Source organism: Aulonocara stuartgranti (genome assembly GCF_965226115.1).
Source record: "Aulonocara stuartgranti genome assembly, chromosome: 9".
Classification (NCBI taxonomy): Eukaryota; Metazoa; Chordata; class Actinopteri; order Cichliformes; family Cichlidae; genus Aulonocara; species Aulonocara stuartgranti.
Genome location: NC_138960.1, coordinates 12,418,473 through 12,438,401, shown reverse-complemented (window position 1 = coordinate 12,438,401; position 19,929 = coordinate 12,418,473). Strand labels below are relative to the sequence as shown.

The 19,929-nt window shown below is 42.1% G+C and overlaps 2 protein-coding genes across 6 annotated transcripts; one reads left to right on the top strand and one right to left on the bottom strand.

The window, feature by feature from the left end:
- Positions 1-1,037: 1,037 nt before the first annotated feature.
- On the bottom strand, positions 1,038-5,625 carry thtpa (thiamine triphosphatase). 3 transcript variants are annotated; one of them, XR_014278846.1, is made up of 5 exons: positions 5,369-5,625; positions 3,619-3,688; positions 2,871-3,350; positions 2,610-2,770; positions 1,038-1,063 (listed from the first exon to the last, which is right to left on the bottom strand). XR_014278846.1 is itself a non-coding variant. In XM_082546422.1 (4 exons), the coding sequence occupies exons 2-4, from the start codon at positions 3,686-3,688 to the stop codon at positions 2,670-2,672; spliced, it is 648 nt and encodes a 215-aa protein (XP_082402548.1). In that variant the 5' UTR covers positions 5,369-5,625; the 3' UTR covers positions 2,572-2,669. The 3 variants fall into 3 exon arrangements, 2 of the variants coding, with proteins under 2 accessions (XP_082402548.1, XP_082402547.1); XM_082546422.1 differs by lacking the exon at positions 1,038-1,063 and having other exon boundaries at positions 2,572-2,770; positions 2,871-3,347; XM_082546421.1 differs by lacking the exon at positions 1,038-1,063 and having other exon boundaries at positions 2,572-2,770; positions 5,369-5,624.
- Positions 5,626-5,848: 223 nt separating this feature from the next.
- Positions 5,849-19,854, top strand: zfhx2 (zinc finger homeobox 2). Of its 3 annotated transcripts, none has more exons than XM_082547031.1 (5): positions 5,851-6,259; positions 8,406-8,564; positions 11,088-11,145; positions 11,474-15,651; positions 16,243-19,854. In XM_082547031.1, exons 1-5 carry the CDS (start codon positions 6,254-6,256, stop codon positions 16,645-16,647), a joined length of 4,806 nt encoding a protein of 1,601 aa, XP_082403157.1. In that variant the 5' UTR covers positions 5,851-6,253; the 3' UTR covers positions 16,648-19,854. The 3 variants fall into 3 exon arrangements, with proteins under 3 accessions (XP_082403158.1, XP_082403157.1, XP_082403156.1); XM_082547030.1 differs by lacking the exon at positions 5,851-6,259 and adding an exon at positions 6,637-6,843; XM_082547032.1 differs by lacking the exon at positions 8,406-8,564 and having other exon boundaries at positions 5,849-6,259.
- Positions 19,855-19,929: the final 75 nt, after the last annotated feature.

Genomic DNA, 19,929 nt, shown 5'->3' with positions numbered 1-19,929 from the left:
ACAAAACAGCCTCAGATACAGGCTATAATATTGTTAGGAATCATCCATTATTTAATAATCACTGCTTTAAGAGTTATTGTTTTAAATGATGATTGGTGACTCTAAACTGCCTATAGGAGTGAACCACTCATATTTTTTCACCAGATATAAAATGCAAACAACCTCAGCAGAATTTACTCTTGGTTTTGATGTATGGCTAATAAATTTCTGCTCCAACATCTATCACATTGTAAGCGTATGCAGACTGCCTTAGGTTTACTCTGTGTTTCCTTTGCTACAAGTATGACCTCCTGACTTATGGGCCGTGGTGTCCATTAAATAAGTGTTGTTGCAGTTTGAAACATTCAGACTTCTGTTGTGATCACTGTACATGGAAACTGTAAGTGGTAACAGGCAGTGACTGATCTAGAAAATTTTACATGTGAGAACAAAGGAGGAGCAAGAGATCTACACAGGGTAGCACATACCTCTGTAAATGGTACAGAGGTATAATAACTAATTATTATATCGTTATCTCTTCTAAGAAAACAAAGCCCCTCCCCCTAGATCCGCCCCTGATAACAGGACTGGTGCTTATACAGCAACTTTCTACTCAGTTTGAGCACTCAAAGTGCTTTGTATAATAAATCTAATTCACCCAGTCACATACAGCGTCATGCAGTGCTTTCATCTATACCTACACACCTTTAGCTAACATTTTCACACACTCACACTCTGATGGATGAATCAGGGGAAACTCAAAGGGCTAGTACTTGCTCAAGGATACTTTTTTAGCTGGGAATCGATCCACTGCATGTCTGATTGGTAGATGATGATGGGTTGTTTTCTTTTTAAATTAAGGGATCATCTACATTCTGCATGACACAGGACTGCCTGTGTAACAACTCCTGCATGAAGTTGGCCTCCTGTGCAGTCTTCCTGTGAACAAGACCAGCTGTCTGTGCACAGCAGAAGCCATGGTGTGTGTGGTGTGAATTCCAGGTGTCCAGGTGGATCTGCCTACAACAGGTGCAGGAGAACCAGTCTACACCTCTGAGAATCCTCCTCCATTGCATCCACCTGACTGGACATGACCCAAAACGAAAGAGGATTATCCATGGATGACTCTGGTAATTTATCATTGATACAAGCTGACGTGCAAGAACATGAATTTTTCTTTGTAGCTTAAAATATACAGTGTTTTCCTCTTGCTAATGAATATATCACCATTAAGTAGATATTGCACAGGACTATTAGAAATGTTGTCGTTAACAGACAGAAGTGATGGAGCTTAAAGAGCCAAACTTAAAGTCAGTTTGTCCTCTAACTGTGTGTTTCCCCTCCTTTTTCTGTAACCATCACTGAACTGACTGATTTCTATCTAATCTCTGGTACACATCATAACAAAGAAATCTTTTTGAAGAAAACAAACAGATAGTCATGAGGCGGGAAGCTTTTTAATGACATCACTGGAGCACTTTTTTTTCTCACCGTGAACAACACGCTCAGTGCAGCCCCTTGTGTGTCTCTGAAGCAGGCAAACATTTTCTCATGATCAGATTTAAGATGATAATAACTCTAACAATGCATGTAACTGTAAATGTAAACAATAGGTTGAAGGAGGAAATATTTCTGGGACAATCAAGATGCTGCGCAATAGCTATTTTGACTTAAGTAGCAGAACATGTTTTTGTTTAGTTGAAAGGTTGCAGTCCTCACTCTGTTCTTTGCAACCTGTTCTGTGCTTCCTGGGTCTTAAATTGGATCTAAAACAGGCTATTTGGACCCTATTTATCCATAGCTCCAACTTACAGGTGTGACCTGAACGTGCAACATGCAGGGAAGTTACTGTTTTGGAAGGAGTGCAGCTACAAGGATACACTCACTAAATGTGTGTGATTGTGCCTGTTTGAGATGTGGCTGTGCACAGGAGGCTTTTGTTTTGTTGGGGTTATAATTTGGGTTTTAAGGGTTAAAACTAGGATTTGGGTAGGGTTTGGCACCTGATGGTTTATTTTAGGATTAAGAGGATGGACAATGGATTAATGTCACTAAATGCTCTCATACAGACAGGAATACAAACATAGCTGCACCCTCCGCCCACATACACACAACCAACTGTAGGTATTCATTTATCATTGTGTAATTACTTAATAGTTACTTAATAACGACGTGGACATGACAAACTAATTAGTGCCTCCAAAAACAGTCTCTCGTAAAGGTGACTGCTTGCAAAGCATGGCATACGTCAAAAGATATGTATCTACATATAACAAGTCAAATTCTGAACGCTAGAACATTCAAGTGCAAATGTTTTTAGTGAGACATTCAGATTTAAATACTGTGAAGAAAGTTTCTTTGAAAAGACAATGGGACGGTTTCATCACTCTATAAATGTGTGCCGAGCAATCAGAAGATCCTCTGCCACATGTCACAAACCAGTTCCTCCTCTTTGTGAGTACACATCTTTACTCTCGGTAAGAAAACATTGTCATCATTAGCGATAAATTAATATAAACTCTGATCGAATGCCCAAACCCATCCCCAAACCCCCTAAAACATAACCTCACATACAAAAAGTTCACGTAGCAATTGAGTTTATAAATCTATACTTTATTACAGAATATTACCTTTTATAGTAAATAAGACCTTTTTTTGTTCCCATATTTGTACAGATGCAGTATGATCTCTTACAGGATGTGTTCACTAAGCAGTTTTGCATAGTGCTCAGGGTGATTTCTTTTGAGGTAAACATCCATTTTTCCTTTAACTCGCTGATCTCCAGTAAGCCCTGTGAAAAAGAAGAGAAAAAAGTCTTCACTACTTCACAGGTACGCTTAATAATACACAGTATAAGGCAGTGGATGTGTTAAATGTTTGAGAGCGTATACCCAGCTTTTCTGCCGTTTTTCTGATCTTCTCCAGTGCAGCCTGCTCATCTCCTCCCTCTGATATGAGGACTTCTATCTCCCCCACATGATAGCCAAAGTCAGCCTGGTCCAGATCGATCTGCACGCCCTCCTCCTTTAAAGTAAACGAGCACCGTGCTGTTGTAAACTCTGCAAAGCACACCAGGTCCAGTTTGCTCAGCCACGACTCATCTTCCTGTGAGAAGCCCGCCTCTGACTCTCTGTCCTGTTTTATGACCTCTTTGACTCTCAGGTGAATTTCAGGCAGGCTGGTTATCTCCTTGTAACGGGTGCACAGCGATGCTGCTGCTTCACCCTGCTTCCCGCTCTGCGCTTCTGCTGTCGGGCACTTGAGCTCCCAGCATCCTTTACGTTTACGCAGCCACATGTCCCTCAAAGTCAGGTGAAACTCAGGAGTATCGAAATACTGGTCGTGAATCTGCTGTTGGCCAACGCAAACTGCTGATGGAAAAAGGGATTTTTTAAAATAGATAATTTAATAAATAAAATGTAAAAAGGCTGATACAGATAATTAAACTTCATCATTAACCAAAGACAGATGGCCAGTGTCACTACAGTTAGACAACAACCACAGGAATTAGTGCCATTAAATGCTGGAAAAGCCTTTCAGTGGCCGTTTATAATTCGTCGTGGATCAGAGCGTCAGATAAATGCCTCCGATCTGACTGGATTCATGTGTAAATGTGTGGCGGACAAATTAAACACATACCCCCGATCTCCTCCAGTTTTTTCAGGGTGTCGGCATTGCATAAAAATTTCCTTTCCACTTCAACACTCATCTAAAAGAAAACAAACAAGAAAAACAAGAAAGAAAACATGGTGAGATCCAAAGTGATAGTGTAATGCACTGCAAATACGCCCACGTCTACTTTAAAGTCACTGTAGGAGTGATATAAATAGAATGGTGTATGTTGTATATGATGAGTTAATGCTCTCATTGATGGGCAGAAAGCACAGACTGACTGTGTTATGGGAAATGTTTTGTTATGTTGCTGTAACACCACTGCTGATGAGTGGTGGTGAAGATGACCTGTTGGGGGTTCAAACAGAGCAACAGACGGGAAGGAAGGTGACTAAAGTGAATTTGAATGTGACAAGATTGTTAATTAGCCAACAGGCTGCTTTGAGTATTTCAGAAAGTGATGATCTGCTGGGATTTTCACACAAAACCATCTCTAGGGTTTCCAAAAAAAAACCTTCTGAGAAAGAGAAAACATCCAGAGGGAAGTAGTTCACTGGGTGAAAACACCTTGGTGATGCCAGAGGTCAGAGGAGAATCGCTAGACTGCTTTGAGCTAATAGGAAGGAAAAAGTCAAAGAACTACTTGCTACAACCAAGGTATGCACAAGAGCATCTCTGAATGCACAACAAGTCAAACCTTGAAGCAGACAGGCTACAGCAAGCTAAGAACAGGACTAGAAAAACATTGCCTTGTCTGATGAGCCTCGATTTTTGCTGTGACATCATGATGGTAGGGTCAGAAACTAGTGTAAACAAGAAAGCATGGATCCATCCTGCTTTATATTAACAGTTCAGGCTGCTGCTGGCAGTGTAATGGTGAAGGGAACATTTTGTTGCCACATTTTGAACCTCTTAGTAGCAACTGAACATGGCTTAAACACCACAGCCTACCTGAGTACTACGGGAAAAATGTTAACTAATTTGATGGCCCTCCATTGCTCGATGGTGGGGTCAGAATTTAGCGTGAACAACGAGCTAGCAAGTGTTATTTTTTGTTTTTCTTAATAAAAGTGAGTTTACTGTACTCAAATGCCCTCACCAGATCTCAATACAGCAGAGCACCTTTGGGATGTGGGGGAACGCAAGTGCAGCTGGACAAAACGGCAGTAACTGTGTGATGCTTTCATGTCTATGTGGAGCAAAATCTCTTAGGAATGTTTCCACAGCTTATTGAATGTATGCCATGAAGAATTAAGGCAGCTCTAAATGTAAAAAATCCAATCCAGTACTAGCAAGGTATACCTAAGTGGCTGGCAAGTACTGCCAAAATTCAGCCTGTAATTTAACCTGCTCTACACTGAAATACAGTACAAGCATCAGTAATAATACAGTTATACTAATATAATAATATTAAGAAAATTATATAACCTTTAGTTTTCTATATTTTGACTAAAATTAGGTTATATACATAAATGTCTTTCCTCGTAAAAGGTTGTTTACATTGTGCTATTGCTAATGATATGCTAACTTTCTTCCACTTAAACAGCCACCCCAGTTACTATTGACTGTCCTTAAATGTTATAATGTAACCTATGTATGTTACAAAATAACAAAAAACGTATCTCCATTAGTAAGTTACACCGGTCTAATTATCACACTCGAGCCGTTCAGCCCAGGCGGTGCAGCTGCTGTGGAATCGTGCGGGAGCTACATGTCAAAATCAACAATATGAACCACAGAGTCTCCAAAAAAAAACACCAAGTGTACCGTCACACACCTTCACGCATCAGCTCCTTCACTCCAAACAATTCGGCTTTGAAATCAGAGAAAAAGCTCAATCCGTGCGACCTCTACACGTCAGCAACGTTTGATTTCGCACAGGCGCAATTAAGGACACCTATTGGTATATTCAGGAAAATCACTTCCTGTCCCAGAAACGCAGGGGACATACAGATGGTGCAGTTTTAATCCGCTCCGCTTCATAAATATTTATCCCACATAGTCGGCTGTTGATGTGCGCCACACCTATAGTTTGAGTGAAAACATGTCAGAATTCGTGCGGAGGAGGGTGTGAGGAGGCCGGCGAAGGGAAGCTCCGCGGTCACATCTCCATTATTCAGCTTTAATTAAGTCGTCACACTCTTTGTGACAATCTAAGTTGGCAGAATGGGGACTCATTTATTATTCACCTTTTAATGTGAAAATGAGGAAGAGCTCTCGCATTTAAGGGGCATTCCGTGTAATTTGAGCATTAAGATATTTCTTTCTCCCCCCACCACCTCTCTAAATGAATATATCATTCATCCTCCATTTCCCCCTTTTTCTCTTTGTCTTAATTAATTCTATTACCCAATAATAAGCGATCAGTGTTTCAACATACATTAATTATCTGTAATATCTGCGGGGTTACATAAGGGATTTGATTGCCGTGTCTGTCCCCTCTGAATGTCAGCAATCAGCCTCGGGGGGAGCTGTGGTCTGTTTACTAGAGGGAAGAGGGGAAGGAGAGAGGGATAGGGCGAATGAAGGGAGGGGGAGAACAGGAGAGAGAGAGAGAGAGAGAAAGAGAGAGAGGGAGGGAGGGCAGGCAAGAAAACTTTTCACTTCTGAGGAGCCACAGAGGAAGCGTGTGTGTGTGCGTGCGTGTGCTGGAGCGGCGACCATGCAGGTAAAAAAAAACGCATTAGCTAATTGCTCCGAACTTAATTAAACGCCATTCGCGATCGGTTAATTGTGCCGATTTGAGCGGGGAGAGTGGCCTGCGACTGCTACAGGATCGAGCAAACGACGGATCGTGCCCCATACTAATCCGATCCCTCATAGAAATCCAACATTAAATCCCAAACTTTTTTCTCTCGCCTCTCGTCTCTCTCTTTTGCCTGGCTCTCCCTACACCACCCCCATCGTCGAAGCGACCGCCGCGCACGTACTCTGCTTTTTTAACTCGCTTTTCGGTGTCTAATTCTTTCGCCAATTACGGCTCGAAGCTCTTAAAACGCTAGTTTAAATGGCCATGTGTTGCACCGTGAGTGTTTAAGGTATGGATTTGAGCGCTAGGACGCGTCCAAAAAGGGGGTCTTGCTGGGCGGCGAGGGAGGAGGGGGTGCGAGTGCTTCTAACACATCTGTAAGCGGAGCCCACGTTCATTAATTAAATGGCTTTAGTCCGGCTAGGCCTCAATTTGCGCTGTTGAGCAGCAGGCGGCGGGCAGTGCAACACTAGATGCCCGACTGGCAGCCTATAATCAGAGGGGTAAGGAAATAACTCGAGGCCGAGGTTTTGTTTTTTATTTTAATATGAAGCCTATGAGTCTATCGTCTATCCTGGGTAAACTCGCTCGGTTATTGAAGCTGCAGTTTCCCCACCTGGCCGAGGCAGAGTTTTGTAGGGAGTGTAGAGCGGCCAGTTGGGAGACAGTTTGAGGAGCGGTTAATTATCTCTGCCTGCTAACAGGCTAGCTAGCAAAGTGACACGACTGTTAATAGCACAGCCCCCCACCCCCTCCTTTTTGTTTATTAATTTAATCATCGCTCAGCCTTAACCGAGAGAGCCAGGAGCGAGATTACGCGGACGCCTGCCTTGTCTTGTACAGTTTCGGAGAAGTGTGGCTGTGACTGCAGGTTTTTATTTTCAGTAAACTAACTGGCAGCCAGCGTTTCCAGAAACACCACTGTAATGCGACGTTACAGGGGGGGCTTCACAGCGCCTAGCTTGCTAGCTAATTGATTCGTCTCTGCTCGGCATAGCTAATTAGGCTGCTCGTTAATTAGCCAACTACGGCCAAGAAGATGCCAGTTTAGGTAGGTCTTCTGCTTTTGATGATTAAACTCGTGACTAGGAGCTATTAAACGCGATACACTCTGCAGATGTAGACTCGTCGAAATATTATCTGGTCATATAACCCTGCTAGCTTGCTAATTGGCATGACGAGGAAGTGAGGATGGGAGCTGTGTTGGTATTTCTCCTCATGGGCACGAATTCCCGTGTTTTTCCGCTGCACCTTTGATTGTGAATTTTAGCCGAAGTATACATGAAAGCTCTGTGGTAATATTCACACTACCAGCGGTTTGTTTGGTTTCCTTAAGACTGTATGGGAGCCCGAGTATTTCATTTATTTTTTTTAATCCTGCACGGTGAGCGAGTACAGTGTGGTATCAGAATATATGCAGTATGCTGGGCACATGTTCCTCGTATTAGTCAAAACCAGTGGGGATATTTGTGATCTGAGAGACAGTGTACTTGTAAATTCGGGCAGTGCATGTTATGATTTGCATCGAGTGTGCTCCTCTGGTTATTCTGCATTTATTTCGGTATTGTATGTACGGATTTATTGTCAGAATGGCAACAAAGATATGTTTATTAAGTCGATCTTGTATCCAGGAGCAACTTTGAGTTCGCATCAGTGCCTTGTAAATTCATCTACGAGTGTGAGGTGTACTCATTTACATTACAAAGCTGCCACTTAAACAGTTTGAGTTGATGTGTAATTGGTCGTTGTGGACAAATAATAACAATCTCTTTAGAAAGTTAGAAGTGCAACTCTTGTGACACTGAGGTACTTATTTGTGATTAGATTTATTGACGTGGATATTCATCCAGTAACAGTTTGTCTTGGTCTGTATCTAACTCCCTCCTTGAGCTTGGTCAGTCCCTTTCATAAACTGCAGTTATTGCATCACATCTTAATTTCTTTCTTTTTCTATGAAATACTTTATGCATCATTTATTTTTGTTTTGTTTTGCTTTGTTTTTCTTTTTCGCAAAGAAACCACTCCTGAAGGGCAGGATTCTCAAACGTCTATTTGTGTTTGTTAGGAGGAGTCTGGAGAGGCGGTGTGCAGTGAAAGGAATGGGGTGGCAGAGTGGTTGTGCCCCCTGTGCCAAAAAGGGCAATCAGACAGATCTTCCCTATCTCTACATCTCACCCAACAACACAGCGTGCTTTCATCGTGTGTCGACAGGTTGCTGGATATTGTAAGTGTGGCATGGCATTATGGCCAAAGTATGTCAAATTATGGCTGAGTTCATGTTTTTCCCCCCTCCTTCCTCTTGTTATACAGCCTGATTATATTGGGTAATATATCAGTTACGTGCATAATGTTTAATGATCTCACTTCTTCCTGGCTGTTATACAGGGATTAGACATAATAACTTAAATCAAATTCACAACTTCTTAAAAAAATTTTTCCTGTGATGCTTATCCAACTTAATAGTTGCTTTTGAGGCAGGAAAGTTACACAAGCCTTAGTGTCGATGCTATAAATGCTGGGGTAACAAATGCATGATTAATTAAGTGACGAGGCAAGCACAGAAGTATCAGAAGTCATGGTGATGAATGCAAAACAGGAAAAATACATTGTCAAAGAGGAACAGTGGTCAGAGATAGACTGTAATCTACTGTTAAAATAAAACCAGTGCGCCAGTGTTTAGTGCTGAGGTATTGTAGTTTCCTCTCTGTTGTAGCTGGCATAGTATGAAATGCATTAGAAAATTGGCATTGTTAAGCAATGGAAAACACAACTAAGCCAGTTAAATTCTTAATTTGTAATACCGTTTACTTAAAATCAAGAGGAAAAATGTATTTCTATACAACCATTGGTGATACATAGATCTCAGTAGTATATGCAGTACCGTGCAAAGTATTGAGTCACTCCTCTCTGTGTATGTGTCATTTTATATTTTATATATATATATATATGACTTTCTGAAGGTCTTTGAAAGGTTTTCTTTGAGCATTGGCTAATTTTTTTTTTACTCGCCTTTTCTTTAGTCCATGTACTGACCATTTTCAGAGGAAATGGTCAGTACATGGACAAACAAATATTTTGTTTGTTTGTTATAGCACCTAACTGAAGGGATGAAACTGTGTTGAATGTTGTCTACACAACAGAGAACTTGACTAAGAACCATTTTTAAAATGTATTTTTAGACACTTTGTTACTAGCAGCTTGTCACAAAAACACACTTGTTCTCATTTCTTTAGGTGACTATTTAAAAATGTCCAAGATCAAAGATAACAGGAACCAGCTTTATTTATTTATTTTTCACCGATAGGGTGAGCCCTTCATGGCATGGTGTGCAGTGTGCCCTTAAAAAATTGAGTAAACTGGACAAGTGGAGGACAAAAGAAGTGGTAGCCTTCTAAAACTATGATGAATAGCATCTGAAAGTCATGTCCTTAGGAAATTGGCGGGACAATCTAGTAAAGACCTGACACAGAACCTGAGAGGTGCATCTGGCCCTTCAGTTGATCCATCACTGAAGCCTCATCTGAAATGGTCTCAGTGGAAGGGTGTCTGTCAAAAAAAATCATTGAGTAAAGGAAACTGAGAGAAAAAGCTGAGGTATGACAAAGTACACAAATAGACTGTAAATCTGTGTCAACAGATCTTAAGGAATGAAGAATCCACTTTTTTTTTTTTTTTTTTTTTCACTGAAATTATTATCAGTATTTTATAGAGGAGGCTAGGACAGTACAACAGTGATCATCCTTAAAACACAGTGGAGGCCCTGTCATTGTTTGGAGCTGCATTTCAGTCATTGGTGTTGGGGATCTTGTGAAAATGATGAATTATGAAAAGCAATGTCAGATTTTTGAGCTACCATGCAATATATTTTAAGAAGCGGTTAATTTTTGCTGCATGACAGTAATCCCAAACACACTGCCGGTGAAGTAATATTTGGATAGAAGAACACAAAGAAACATTCAGTCATGGACTGGCCTCCCCAGAGCCCGGACCTCAACATTATTGAAGCTGTGTGGGATCATCTTGGTAGATAACAGGAAAAAAAAGTCAGACAACATCCAAAGAAATGCTTTGAATGTCTTTCGAGATGCCTGGAGAACTATTTCTTAATACTACTTAAAGCAATGATAAGGGTTCAGGCTGTGTTACTGGTTAAAAGTGGTCATACCAAATATTGATTTGAAAACTTTTTAGAATTGTGTAAACTTGCTTTAAACTGATATTTTCATCTGTGTTAGCGCAAGACTTTTGCACACTACTGTAATTAATAGTAGTTTAAAATGTGATTGAAGTAATTTCTGTTTTCATGACTTGTTTGTGCATATCCCCTTTGTGTAGTCAGGACTGTGATCGTTGTTTAAATAGTTTGAACATCTCATTGTTTGGCTTAGCCTGTTACCGAGTATGTCACTTTGAAAGTATTTAAGTAGCCATCACATTTGAAAAAGTAAGCATCTCTGTGAACAGTCTGTAAAGAACCACGATGGTTTAGTTGTGTATAATGTTAAGAAATGAAGGGAATTTTACTGGTGGCTCAATTGATCAAAGACTACTTAATTTATGCCTGAAGGGTAATTTGCAAATTAAAGGCAGGCTCGCTATGTGTAATATAACCACACATCAATGAGTCACACCCAAATGTTGTGCTTCACAGAAGCTACATTATAGCATTCAGCTCATCTCGAAAGAGCCATTCCGCAGTCAAGTTTGCTATGGAAATTTTGCTGACTCTCTCCTTTTCTGTTATCAGGCTGTTCTAAAACGGGCTGCCCGTGTAGACGAGGACAAAGGCGCTCACAAGTCCTCAGGTGAGAGTGATGCTTGTTTTTGTAATTAACACATGAGAAGTAAACTATAAAATTGAAAGGATAATAACACATGCCCGTTGTTGTCGTAACCGCACTAATTGGATATCTCAACAACTTTAACTTGGTTGACCTTTACTGATTGATGGTGATAATCTATTTTAAAACTATGTAAAGACAAAAGGAGGCTCGAAGAGTAAGGTTAGAGCATGCTTTTGGAGTGGAAAATCCTCTCACTTATACAAATTACATGCCGTATGTAAATGTACATTTATTGTTTACTACACCACTGATTTGATTTTGATTGTTGATTGTGTATTTATCTTATCAGATGCTGAGTCTTCACAACTGAAGCCTGCTGAAGACATCACTTCAGACCCCTGCAAATCTATCAAGAGTTCAGACGCTACCCAGACGCTTGGAGACAAAGAGATGGAGGAAGAGAGAATAATGGAACAGGAGGGAGGTGAAGCTGAAGCCGAGCCAGAAGAGGAGGGAAATCCACTTACAGGAGCCAAACAGCAAAATGCAACTGAAAACACAGAAATCCCAGACGCTAGTGAAAAGTCAGTTGGTAAAAACTGTGTGCCAGCTGAAAATAACACCCGTTCATTCAAATGTAATGCCTGCTTGGAAAGTTTTCCCAGCAGAACTGCCTTGAGTGTTCATTACAACTCTGCATCCCACATTCAGAGAATGACAACAGGCTCTGGAAAACAAGGTGCAGAAAGTAGTCCCCAAACTCCTTCAGTTCCAATCCTGTCTCGGCCATATATATCAAACAAACCCTACCAGTGTTCTGTATGTCGAGTCTCCTACAATCATGCCATCACCCTTGAGAGCCATATGAAATCTGTCTTGCACCAGACCCGCAGCAGAAATGCTGGAATTGCTGCACATGCTGCAAACAGCGCAGTGGCTGCTGCTGGTTTGAGAGGCAGCGCTGCCAACCCAGTAGTTACCACGTCGGAAAGTGGAAGCAGTCAGTCAGCTACCTCCACCAACTGTGCTGCTCCTGGGACGTTGATGGTGACTGCTGCGAAAGAAGGCGAGCAGATTCCAACTTCACAAGTGGCTCCCTCCCTCCTCACTTCCCCTGTGGCCTCAGCTCAGGCGGTCTCGGCCTTTCTCACCCTCCTCACTTCCAGTCCCAACACGCTGTCACACTCCCTCCTCCCCTCCCTGTTTGCAGCTAGTGCTGCTCCTGGTGCCGCTGCACCTCAGCTTGTGCCTCAGCCTCAAATGGTCATGCCCTTGATCTTAAATGGGCTCCAAGCCCAAACCCAGCAGCACCAAGAGAACCAGCAGGGCCAGCTCCTTACCCAGTGCGTGCCACTCGTAGGTCTCAGCACAGCCCAGCAAGCCCTTCTAACCCAAAGACTTAACAGCTTACAGAACCAGTGGCCCTCTGCAGGAGTTCCAACAAACATACAGCTCTGTGGGGAAGAGCAAAAACAGACTTTAAAGAGTGAGAGAGAACAAAAAAGTGAGGCTAGAAATGAGACTGTTGAAGAAAAGATCTCTGATCAGGTCAAAGATGAGCATAACCGTACTGCCCAGAAACATAAGGAGGAGAACAGTACAGACGTTTCACAGTGTTCTGATATAGAAAGTAACATAAAGGTTGAGAATAATGAAAACAATGGGAAGGCACATGAAGACAGCACAACAGATGGAGACTGCTCAACAAATCAGTTGGACCTGGAAGGTGATAAAGCAGCTAGCCTGAATCTCTCCCCAGCGGGCACAGAGAAGAGCCTCCGCAATAACAACCTCTCCCCTTCTGCATCTGTGCCCAGCAACTCGAGCCTCAGTCCTGTAAATTTAAACCTTACCCTTAGTCCTGATTCTACTCCTCAAAAATCCCAATCAGGCACAAGCCCATGTGGCTCTCTTGGCACTCCAAAATCCAGCTCAAGTACCAATGCCTTAACTAACAGCCAAAATCGTCTTCATTGTAATACAGTGGATTCCATTTATCCAGACCTTCCAGTGCTTTCAGAGTTCCAGTCAGAGGTTCTCTGGGCCTTCTTTGAGTCACGTAGTGAGGCTGATGCTGCAAGTCCTCCCCATGAGGACTGTGAAGCGCTGGGCCGAGAGGTGGGTCTTTCTGAAGAAGAGGTTCGAAGGTGGCTGACCCAAGCTAGACACACAAAACAAAGACAGAGGGCGACAGAGTTGGAACAGCTGACCGGTGTTACAAGAAATTGTCAGAGTTCTGATAATGACTATGATGATGAGGAAAGCTCACTCATAATAGCAGAAGGTGAGGATGATGCTGAACCATTTAGTAATCAGGCCATGGATTTGTCTAGTACAAGAGGGAAACGCAAACACAGGGAGTTGGGAAGGGAGGGTCAGGGAGATTCCTGTCTCACATCGGATTCAGAGAATGAGGTCTACACTTCTGTCATTGTTTCAGATGAGGAAAGTCAGAATGGGTCTTTAAGAGATGATCCTGAAAGCCCTGCTAAAGACGAAGCACAGCGGGAGGTCCACGGCGATAAGGGTTCAGTTGGAGGAAAGGTATTGCGCTCCACGACTGTGTTTCTTTCCGATGCAGAGGATGAATACGAAGATGAGGATGGCGGAGGTAGTCAAGGGGCCAAGAGAAAAAAACAGAGAGAGAAGTTTGAACATGATCTGGAGCTAAAAAAGGAAAGGCAAGACCCAGATGTAGATCTAGAGTTGGAGGCCCAAGGTGATCCTCCAAGCTCACAGTCCAATGCAGCAGATCCCTCTGAAATCCCAACTGGTGCTCTCCACTCACTTCCCTTGTCATTCACTCCCTTTTCTACTCCATTTCTTAGCCCCTATGTTCTCTCCCTTACTCCTTCGGTGGTTGGGGATGGAAGCAAAGTCCCCATCTTTCCCAACCCACCAACCATCACACGCTTCTCCAACTCTCTTCTCTCGCAATCTCTCTTCTCACAAAACCAAACTTCCCACTACCTGTCCAATGGTGACGACTGTGAGTCAGCTCTTGATCTCAGCATGGGCAAAAACAGCTCAAAGTCTGCTCTGTCCTCATCTCTGGCTGATACAATTGCAGCACAGAAGGGACAGTTGCTGGACGGACTTGGCCTGAGGCCCACATCCAAAGGTCTGGTAGTCGTCCAGGTTAAGCCGGAATCTCTTACTGCCATGCCCTCTTCTAACAATGTTACAAACATGGTCAACTGCAGTAATGTGACCAAGTCTAGCATTTATATGAGGCCTGGAGAAAAAATGAACACCACACTATTGGAAAGGGACCGAGAAAAGGAGAGGGAGCAAGAACAGGAGCAGAGGAAGTCCAAAGGAAAAAGGTACCGGGATATGCGTCGTTCAAGGACCATCATACAAGCAGAACAACTTGATATTCTGTATGGCTGCTATTTCAAAGACCCAAATCCTGGGAAACATGAGTTTGAACAGATCTCAGAGTGGGTTCACCTTCCAAAGAAGGTGGTTCAGATTTGGTTCCAGAACATGAGGGCAAGGGAAAGAAAAGGCGAGGTCAGATTCATCGGCGACGGGACCTTGGCGGCAGTTGGCAAACCTCTCATCAAATTTACTTGGCCTCTTTCCAAACCCATATTCACTAACAAGCCTGCTACAAACAATACTGGGGGAATTACAACTACTCCGATTGTTCGCACCCTCATCAAGACAGAGAGGGAGCCTGTAAATGAACTGGCCAAACAAGCGCCAGTTGTGATGAAAAAAATATCCCCCGTTCCTATAAAGCCGAAGGAGATCGTTTCTTCCACCACAGCATCTCCTGTGAGCAGCAGTGCTTCCGCAGTGCCAAAGACCACGCTCGAAACCACCAGCAACATCACCATGGTTAAAGTTGCACCCAAAGCAAATACCCCTGTCCTCTTGGTGCCACCCAAGGATTTGATTCCAATTGCCCCACGACCAGCCCTGAAACGAAAGCTAGAAGATGAGAGTGAGGAAGAAAAGACCGATGAGGAGCGGGATAACGAAAATGAGATTGGTCTTGGACCAGGAACCACTAACCGCATGGTGCCGAAGCTCCCCACAACTCCCATCAACAACAGGCCTTCAGCCACAGCAGTGGTGCCACAAAAACAGAATGGGCTGAACTACTGGACTTCCAAAGTCCCCATTAAGATCAACACTCTATCAAGAGAACAACTGGCTCTTCCTACGCACACAGCTCCTCGTACCATCCCCCCTCCTCCCACCCCCAGCATTGCACCAGTCAGCCCTAACACCCCTAGTTCTGCCAAAGTGGCCAGCCCTTCCACCCCATGTGTAGCTAAATCAAGCCCAACAGAAAGCAGCTTTCTGCCCCACTCATCCAGCCGTAGACCACGCACTCATTTGTCCTGCCTACAACTGTCCATTCTGCAGTCATGTTACGAGACCTGTGCCCATCCCAACGCCATGGAGTGCGAGGCAATTGGCACTGAGCTCAACCTGCCGCTCAAGGTGGTGCAGATTTGGTTCCAAAACACAAGAGCGAAGGAGAAGCGCTGGAGGCTGCAGCAGGAGAAAATGGTAAGCTGACAAGTTTTTCTATGAGAATGACATTAAAAAAACAAACAACTTTTTTCCCTCTTTTTTTTTATTGATACATCGTTAAAAATACAAACTTACTGTTTATATTTGCAAATGTAATGCAGAGAGTAGGAACACATGCTTTTCTTTAAAAATATGTTGAATCAGAGTTTTATTTCGGTCTGCTGTGCGGTTTTAGAGGTGGTGTTGGAGTATTACATTCAACCATTTCTACCCTGGAAAATCAGTTGAGACATAAATGGATAAAGTAAAGCAATGGGCATGTATTTCAGTAATCCTACTTAAAAATATCTGACAAATAAAAGCTCCAAATTCCCTCACTAGCTTTCACTACTTTAATGACAAGCTTGCTTGACTCTTGTCTTTTGGGATTACCACTTTATACACATATGGTTGCTGATATGGTTGAGTTCGGTAATATTGCTCAAATTTAAGGAAACTTGATAACTTGTCCTCAGCAAATATCCAGACAGCCTAAATTTTGCTTTGTTCATTTTAAAACTCTGAACATTAAACATACCTCCTTTCCTTCTCTGTTTGCATCTCCACACTCCAATGTGGGATTCTCAGTCTCCTCTTTCAGGCGGGAAGGTAGACATGAGCTCAGGAAGCTACCTGCAGTACAGCGCTCTCAAGGCCAATCGACCCATCCTGCCCAAGCCTGTTCAGCTAATGGTTACCGAACCTCCAGCTTCCCCAGTGCCCGGTCAGCCGGTGCCAAAGGAGACCCTGACGGGGCGCTGTGATGCTTGCAACGTCTCATTTGAATCCCGGGCTGCAGCAAGGGCCCACGTCTTCTCTCCGCGTCACCTGGCAACCCTGAGAACCACTAACTTTGGCCAGCCGACGGCGCTCGTCAACAAGAGCGGAACCAGCAGTGCTGCTCTTTCCACTACTGTAACCAGCTCTGGCGGTGGTTCTGAAGGGGAGATAATAATCGAGTTGCCTCCAGCGATGGCCACCAGCAACAGTTAAAGACTCAGATCAGGATTGGTCTGCACACTGACTATTGTTGGACCCATTTGGGCTCCTCAGATTTTAATAAACAGATTTGAGCACTAATCCTCAAAAACTAATATTCTTTAGTTTTTGATGTTTGCTCCCCCCTTGCACCCGCTATCCTTTGCTCAACCTACACTGACTTGATATCCGTTATCTGTAGAGCTCACCTGGTATCAAATACAACAGCAGACTCTTTTCTTGCTGCTTGTCACTTAATCAGTTGCTGTCTGATAAGTGATAACACCCCCACCCTCCTCAGAGTTCCCTTAATCCTCATTTTATCCAGACATTTTTGGTCCTAACCCTGTGGTTATGTATTACCTTACTTCTATGACCTTCCTATAATTTGTAAAGGCACTCAGCTTGCCACGCTTGAGCTGTTGTACCCTAAAAACTGATGCAAGTGTTTCCTTTTTCTTTTTTCTTTCTTTTTTTGGCAGAGGCCATGGGGGGATTTTTGGGAAACACTTTTTGGGATAACATGGAAATGCTGACATGTATAACTCCCACTTTGCTCCTGTGGAATTGTTTTTCTCACGCCTACTTTCACTTTTAGGGCAAAGATTGCTTGGATAAAATACGACTGGACTAAATCATTGGGAGAGAAAGAACTGGTCTTAACCGCCACCCTTTTTAATTGCCACAGAAGGGTGAAATGAAGAGTTTTGTCTACTCACTACTTTGGGATATAAAAGGAGGTACTTTGGAGAGAATAGGGCTGTTGAATTGTTCCCATATTCATGTTCATAGTTTCACGACAATCCAAATAGGCAGCGCAAAAAGAGGCTGAGGGAAGTAGAATCTTTGGCATACCGCACTTTGACACATTTTACATTGTTTTGAAATGTTTTTAAGCATTCGAATGCAGGTGTCTTTTATGGAAGGATACGCTGATGCATGTTGGATGCCTTAATATAAAGTGAAATAGTTTTTTTTTTGTTGTTTTTTTTTTTTTTGATTTTTGTTTTTTTTTCCCTAATCAAATGAAACATGCTTTAGGTGTGAGTATAATACTTGGGCGTATTGAAGAAGAGCTTTATTCCAAAATGCTTTTACATTAACGTTTTTTTGTTTTTGGGAGAATATTTGTGAATGTCACATGTTTATAAAGTTGTCAGCAATCTCTTGGCCAAGGTGTAGAATTACAAACTATCATGCTTTCACACGTTTGCTGTAAATTTCACTTCCTACCCAAATGTGTGCGTCTCATTTTGGAATTTAGCTCTTCAGACTGGTGGGTGAAGATTACTTTTTTTTTTAAATTTTTTTATTAAACGGCTACTGTGGGATACACGTCCAAGTCCGGGAGATTCCTGTTGGAGAATTCAGTCTGAATTTGACAAATTGGGCTGATTTCCTCACCGTGTGTGTGTGTGTTGGGTTTTTTTTTTTTGTTTGTTTGTTTTTTGGTTTTTTTGCGAATACTATGTATAAAGCCCTTTTCAGACTTAAAATTCCTGGCTTCACTAGTCTCTTTAAAAAAGGATGGCTAACCCCCCATTTTGTAGGTCACTTTTGTGTGCTGCATGGTGCTGCTAAGACTGATGATTCCCCATCCCTCCTACACAGGCTCCGAAACACATCCCTTCTGACTTGGGATTAATGAAAATGCACCATAGAAGAATATTTTCAATGTATAGCAGATTACAAACTGTGTAGAAAACTTGCCAACAGCATGCTCTGTGTGTGTGCGCGTGTGTGCGTGTGTGTGTGTGTGTGTGTGTGTGTGTGTGTGTGTGCGCTCAAAGTGATACCTGAGTGTTAACCAGGCTGGCGCACTACCTTTTACACACAGGTGACCTGCATGTCGATTCGGACAAGGAGCCGACGGATGCCGTCACCACTGAAAGGGGCTTTAGACAGCAAAGTTATGAATTTCTGTAATCATTTCAATATTTATACAAATGATACAAAAAGCAATTCAAATCTGGCATAACAGATCTTTATTCTTTTTTTTTTTTTTTTTTTTTTAATTTTTTTTTTAATTTTTTTTAAAAGATTTTTTTAGGTCAAAAGCCAAAACTCTAGACTGAGACAGCAGGGTTTGAAATGGTTTGTCCCCCTCCTCCCCATACTTGTTTTCCTCTTGGGTTTTTGTTTTTTTTCTTCTCCTCCCCCCTCAGTTTTGAAGCAGAGTGGGTGATTCTTGTAATGTTTGTGCTGTGAAACGAGAGCTAATATCTGAAACCACAACAAGGGAGACAGCTGGGTATTACAAGCATCCTTAAGGGACAAACAGATATTCAAATCTAGGAAGCAAATTAGGAAACCTAAAAGAAAAAAAAAAAGTGTGTGGAGTGAGAGCTAATAAGATGGTGCTGTGTTGAAGGACACTTAACATACTAAAGATGTTTTCCTTCAATTTAAGTTGTATATTAATGTTACTATTGATAGTTTTAACAAAATGCAAAACTAAACATGAACTTTTTTTTTGTAAAGAAATATATTAAAAAAAAAAAACCTGATATTCCAAAGTAATCCTCCCTTTGCTTTCTGTCATTCAAAAACCAAAAAGCAATCTTTAGGTTGACAGAGAGCAGGAGAGGTGTTCGCAAATGCAAACTGTAAAGGACGTCCCACGGCTTGACACTTGCACTAGTCCACAATTTTTGCACAAGCTACAGGCATTTCAAATGAACACAGCCATCACCACAACATTTAAGAGTCACTCGGTGTGGTTTTTTTGAAACAAGGAGGGTAATGCTGTCCTTTGACAACTAATAATTTCTTACTCCTGTTGGAAACTGTATCTTGTGTGTAAAGCAGGGACTGGAGTGCTTGATCCTCAAGACTGGGATTACACACGCGCACACACATAGACATGGTGTTGCACTGTCCAAACTAGATACGTTTTTATGGAGATCTGCTTTTTATTCTCTTATGTTTCATTGTCACTTTGATTATCACTATTGTTATAACTGTACTACTACTTATACGATTTATTATTACTACTCATCACTGTTTTTGATTATTGATTCATAATGGTTTTAAATGCCACCACTCTGCTCAGAAAGAGTCTGGTATTCCTATGAATATTGAACAATAATAGTGGCAGTGTTGTTCTGAATTGTTAGATTTTTGATTAAGCTTATTTTTCCTCCTCACTTGTACCTGCCTTTTGTGTTTGGTCTCCATTATGCTTTCTTTGATATACAGAAAATAAAATCATTGAAGAACAAAGCATATCTCGAATGATTGAAGTGCAGCTGAAGCATTTATTTGTGTGTCACTAAGGTTTAATTCTCCTAACGGAAG

Coding starts and splice junctions, on each gene's coding strand:
- thtpa (XM_082546421.1), bottom strand. CDS start 3,688: ATGAGTGTTGAAGTGGAAAGGAAATTTTTATGCAATGCCGACACCCTG. Junction 3,351..3,618: donor AAAACTGGAGGAGATCGGGG/GTATGTGTTTAA, acceptor TTTTTCCATCAG/CAGTTTGCGTTGGCCAACAG. Junction 2,771..2,870: donor AAAAACGGCAGAAAAGCTGG/GTATACGCTCTC, acceptor TCTTTTTCACAG/GGCTTACTGGAGATCAGCGA.
- zfhx2 (XM_082547030.1), top strand. CDS start 6,814: ATGCCCGACTGGCAGCCTATAATCAGAGGG. Junction 8,565..11,087: donor TCGACAGGTTGCTGGATATT/GTAAGTGTGGCA, acceptor TTCTGTTATCAG/GCTGTTCTAAAACGGGCTGC. Junction 15,652..16,242: donor GGCTGCAGCAGGAGAAAATG/GTAAGCTGACAA, acceptor TGGGATTCTCAG/TCTCCTCTTTCAGGCGGGAA.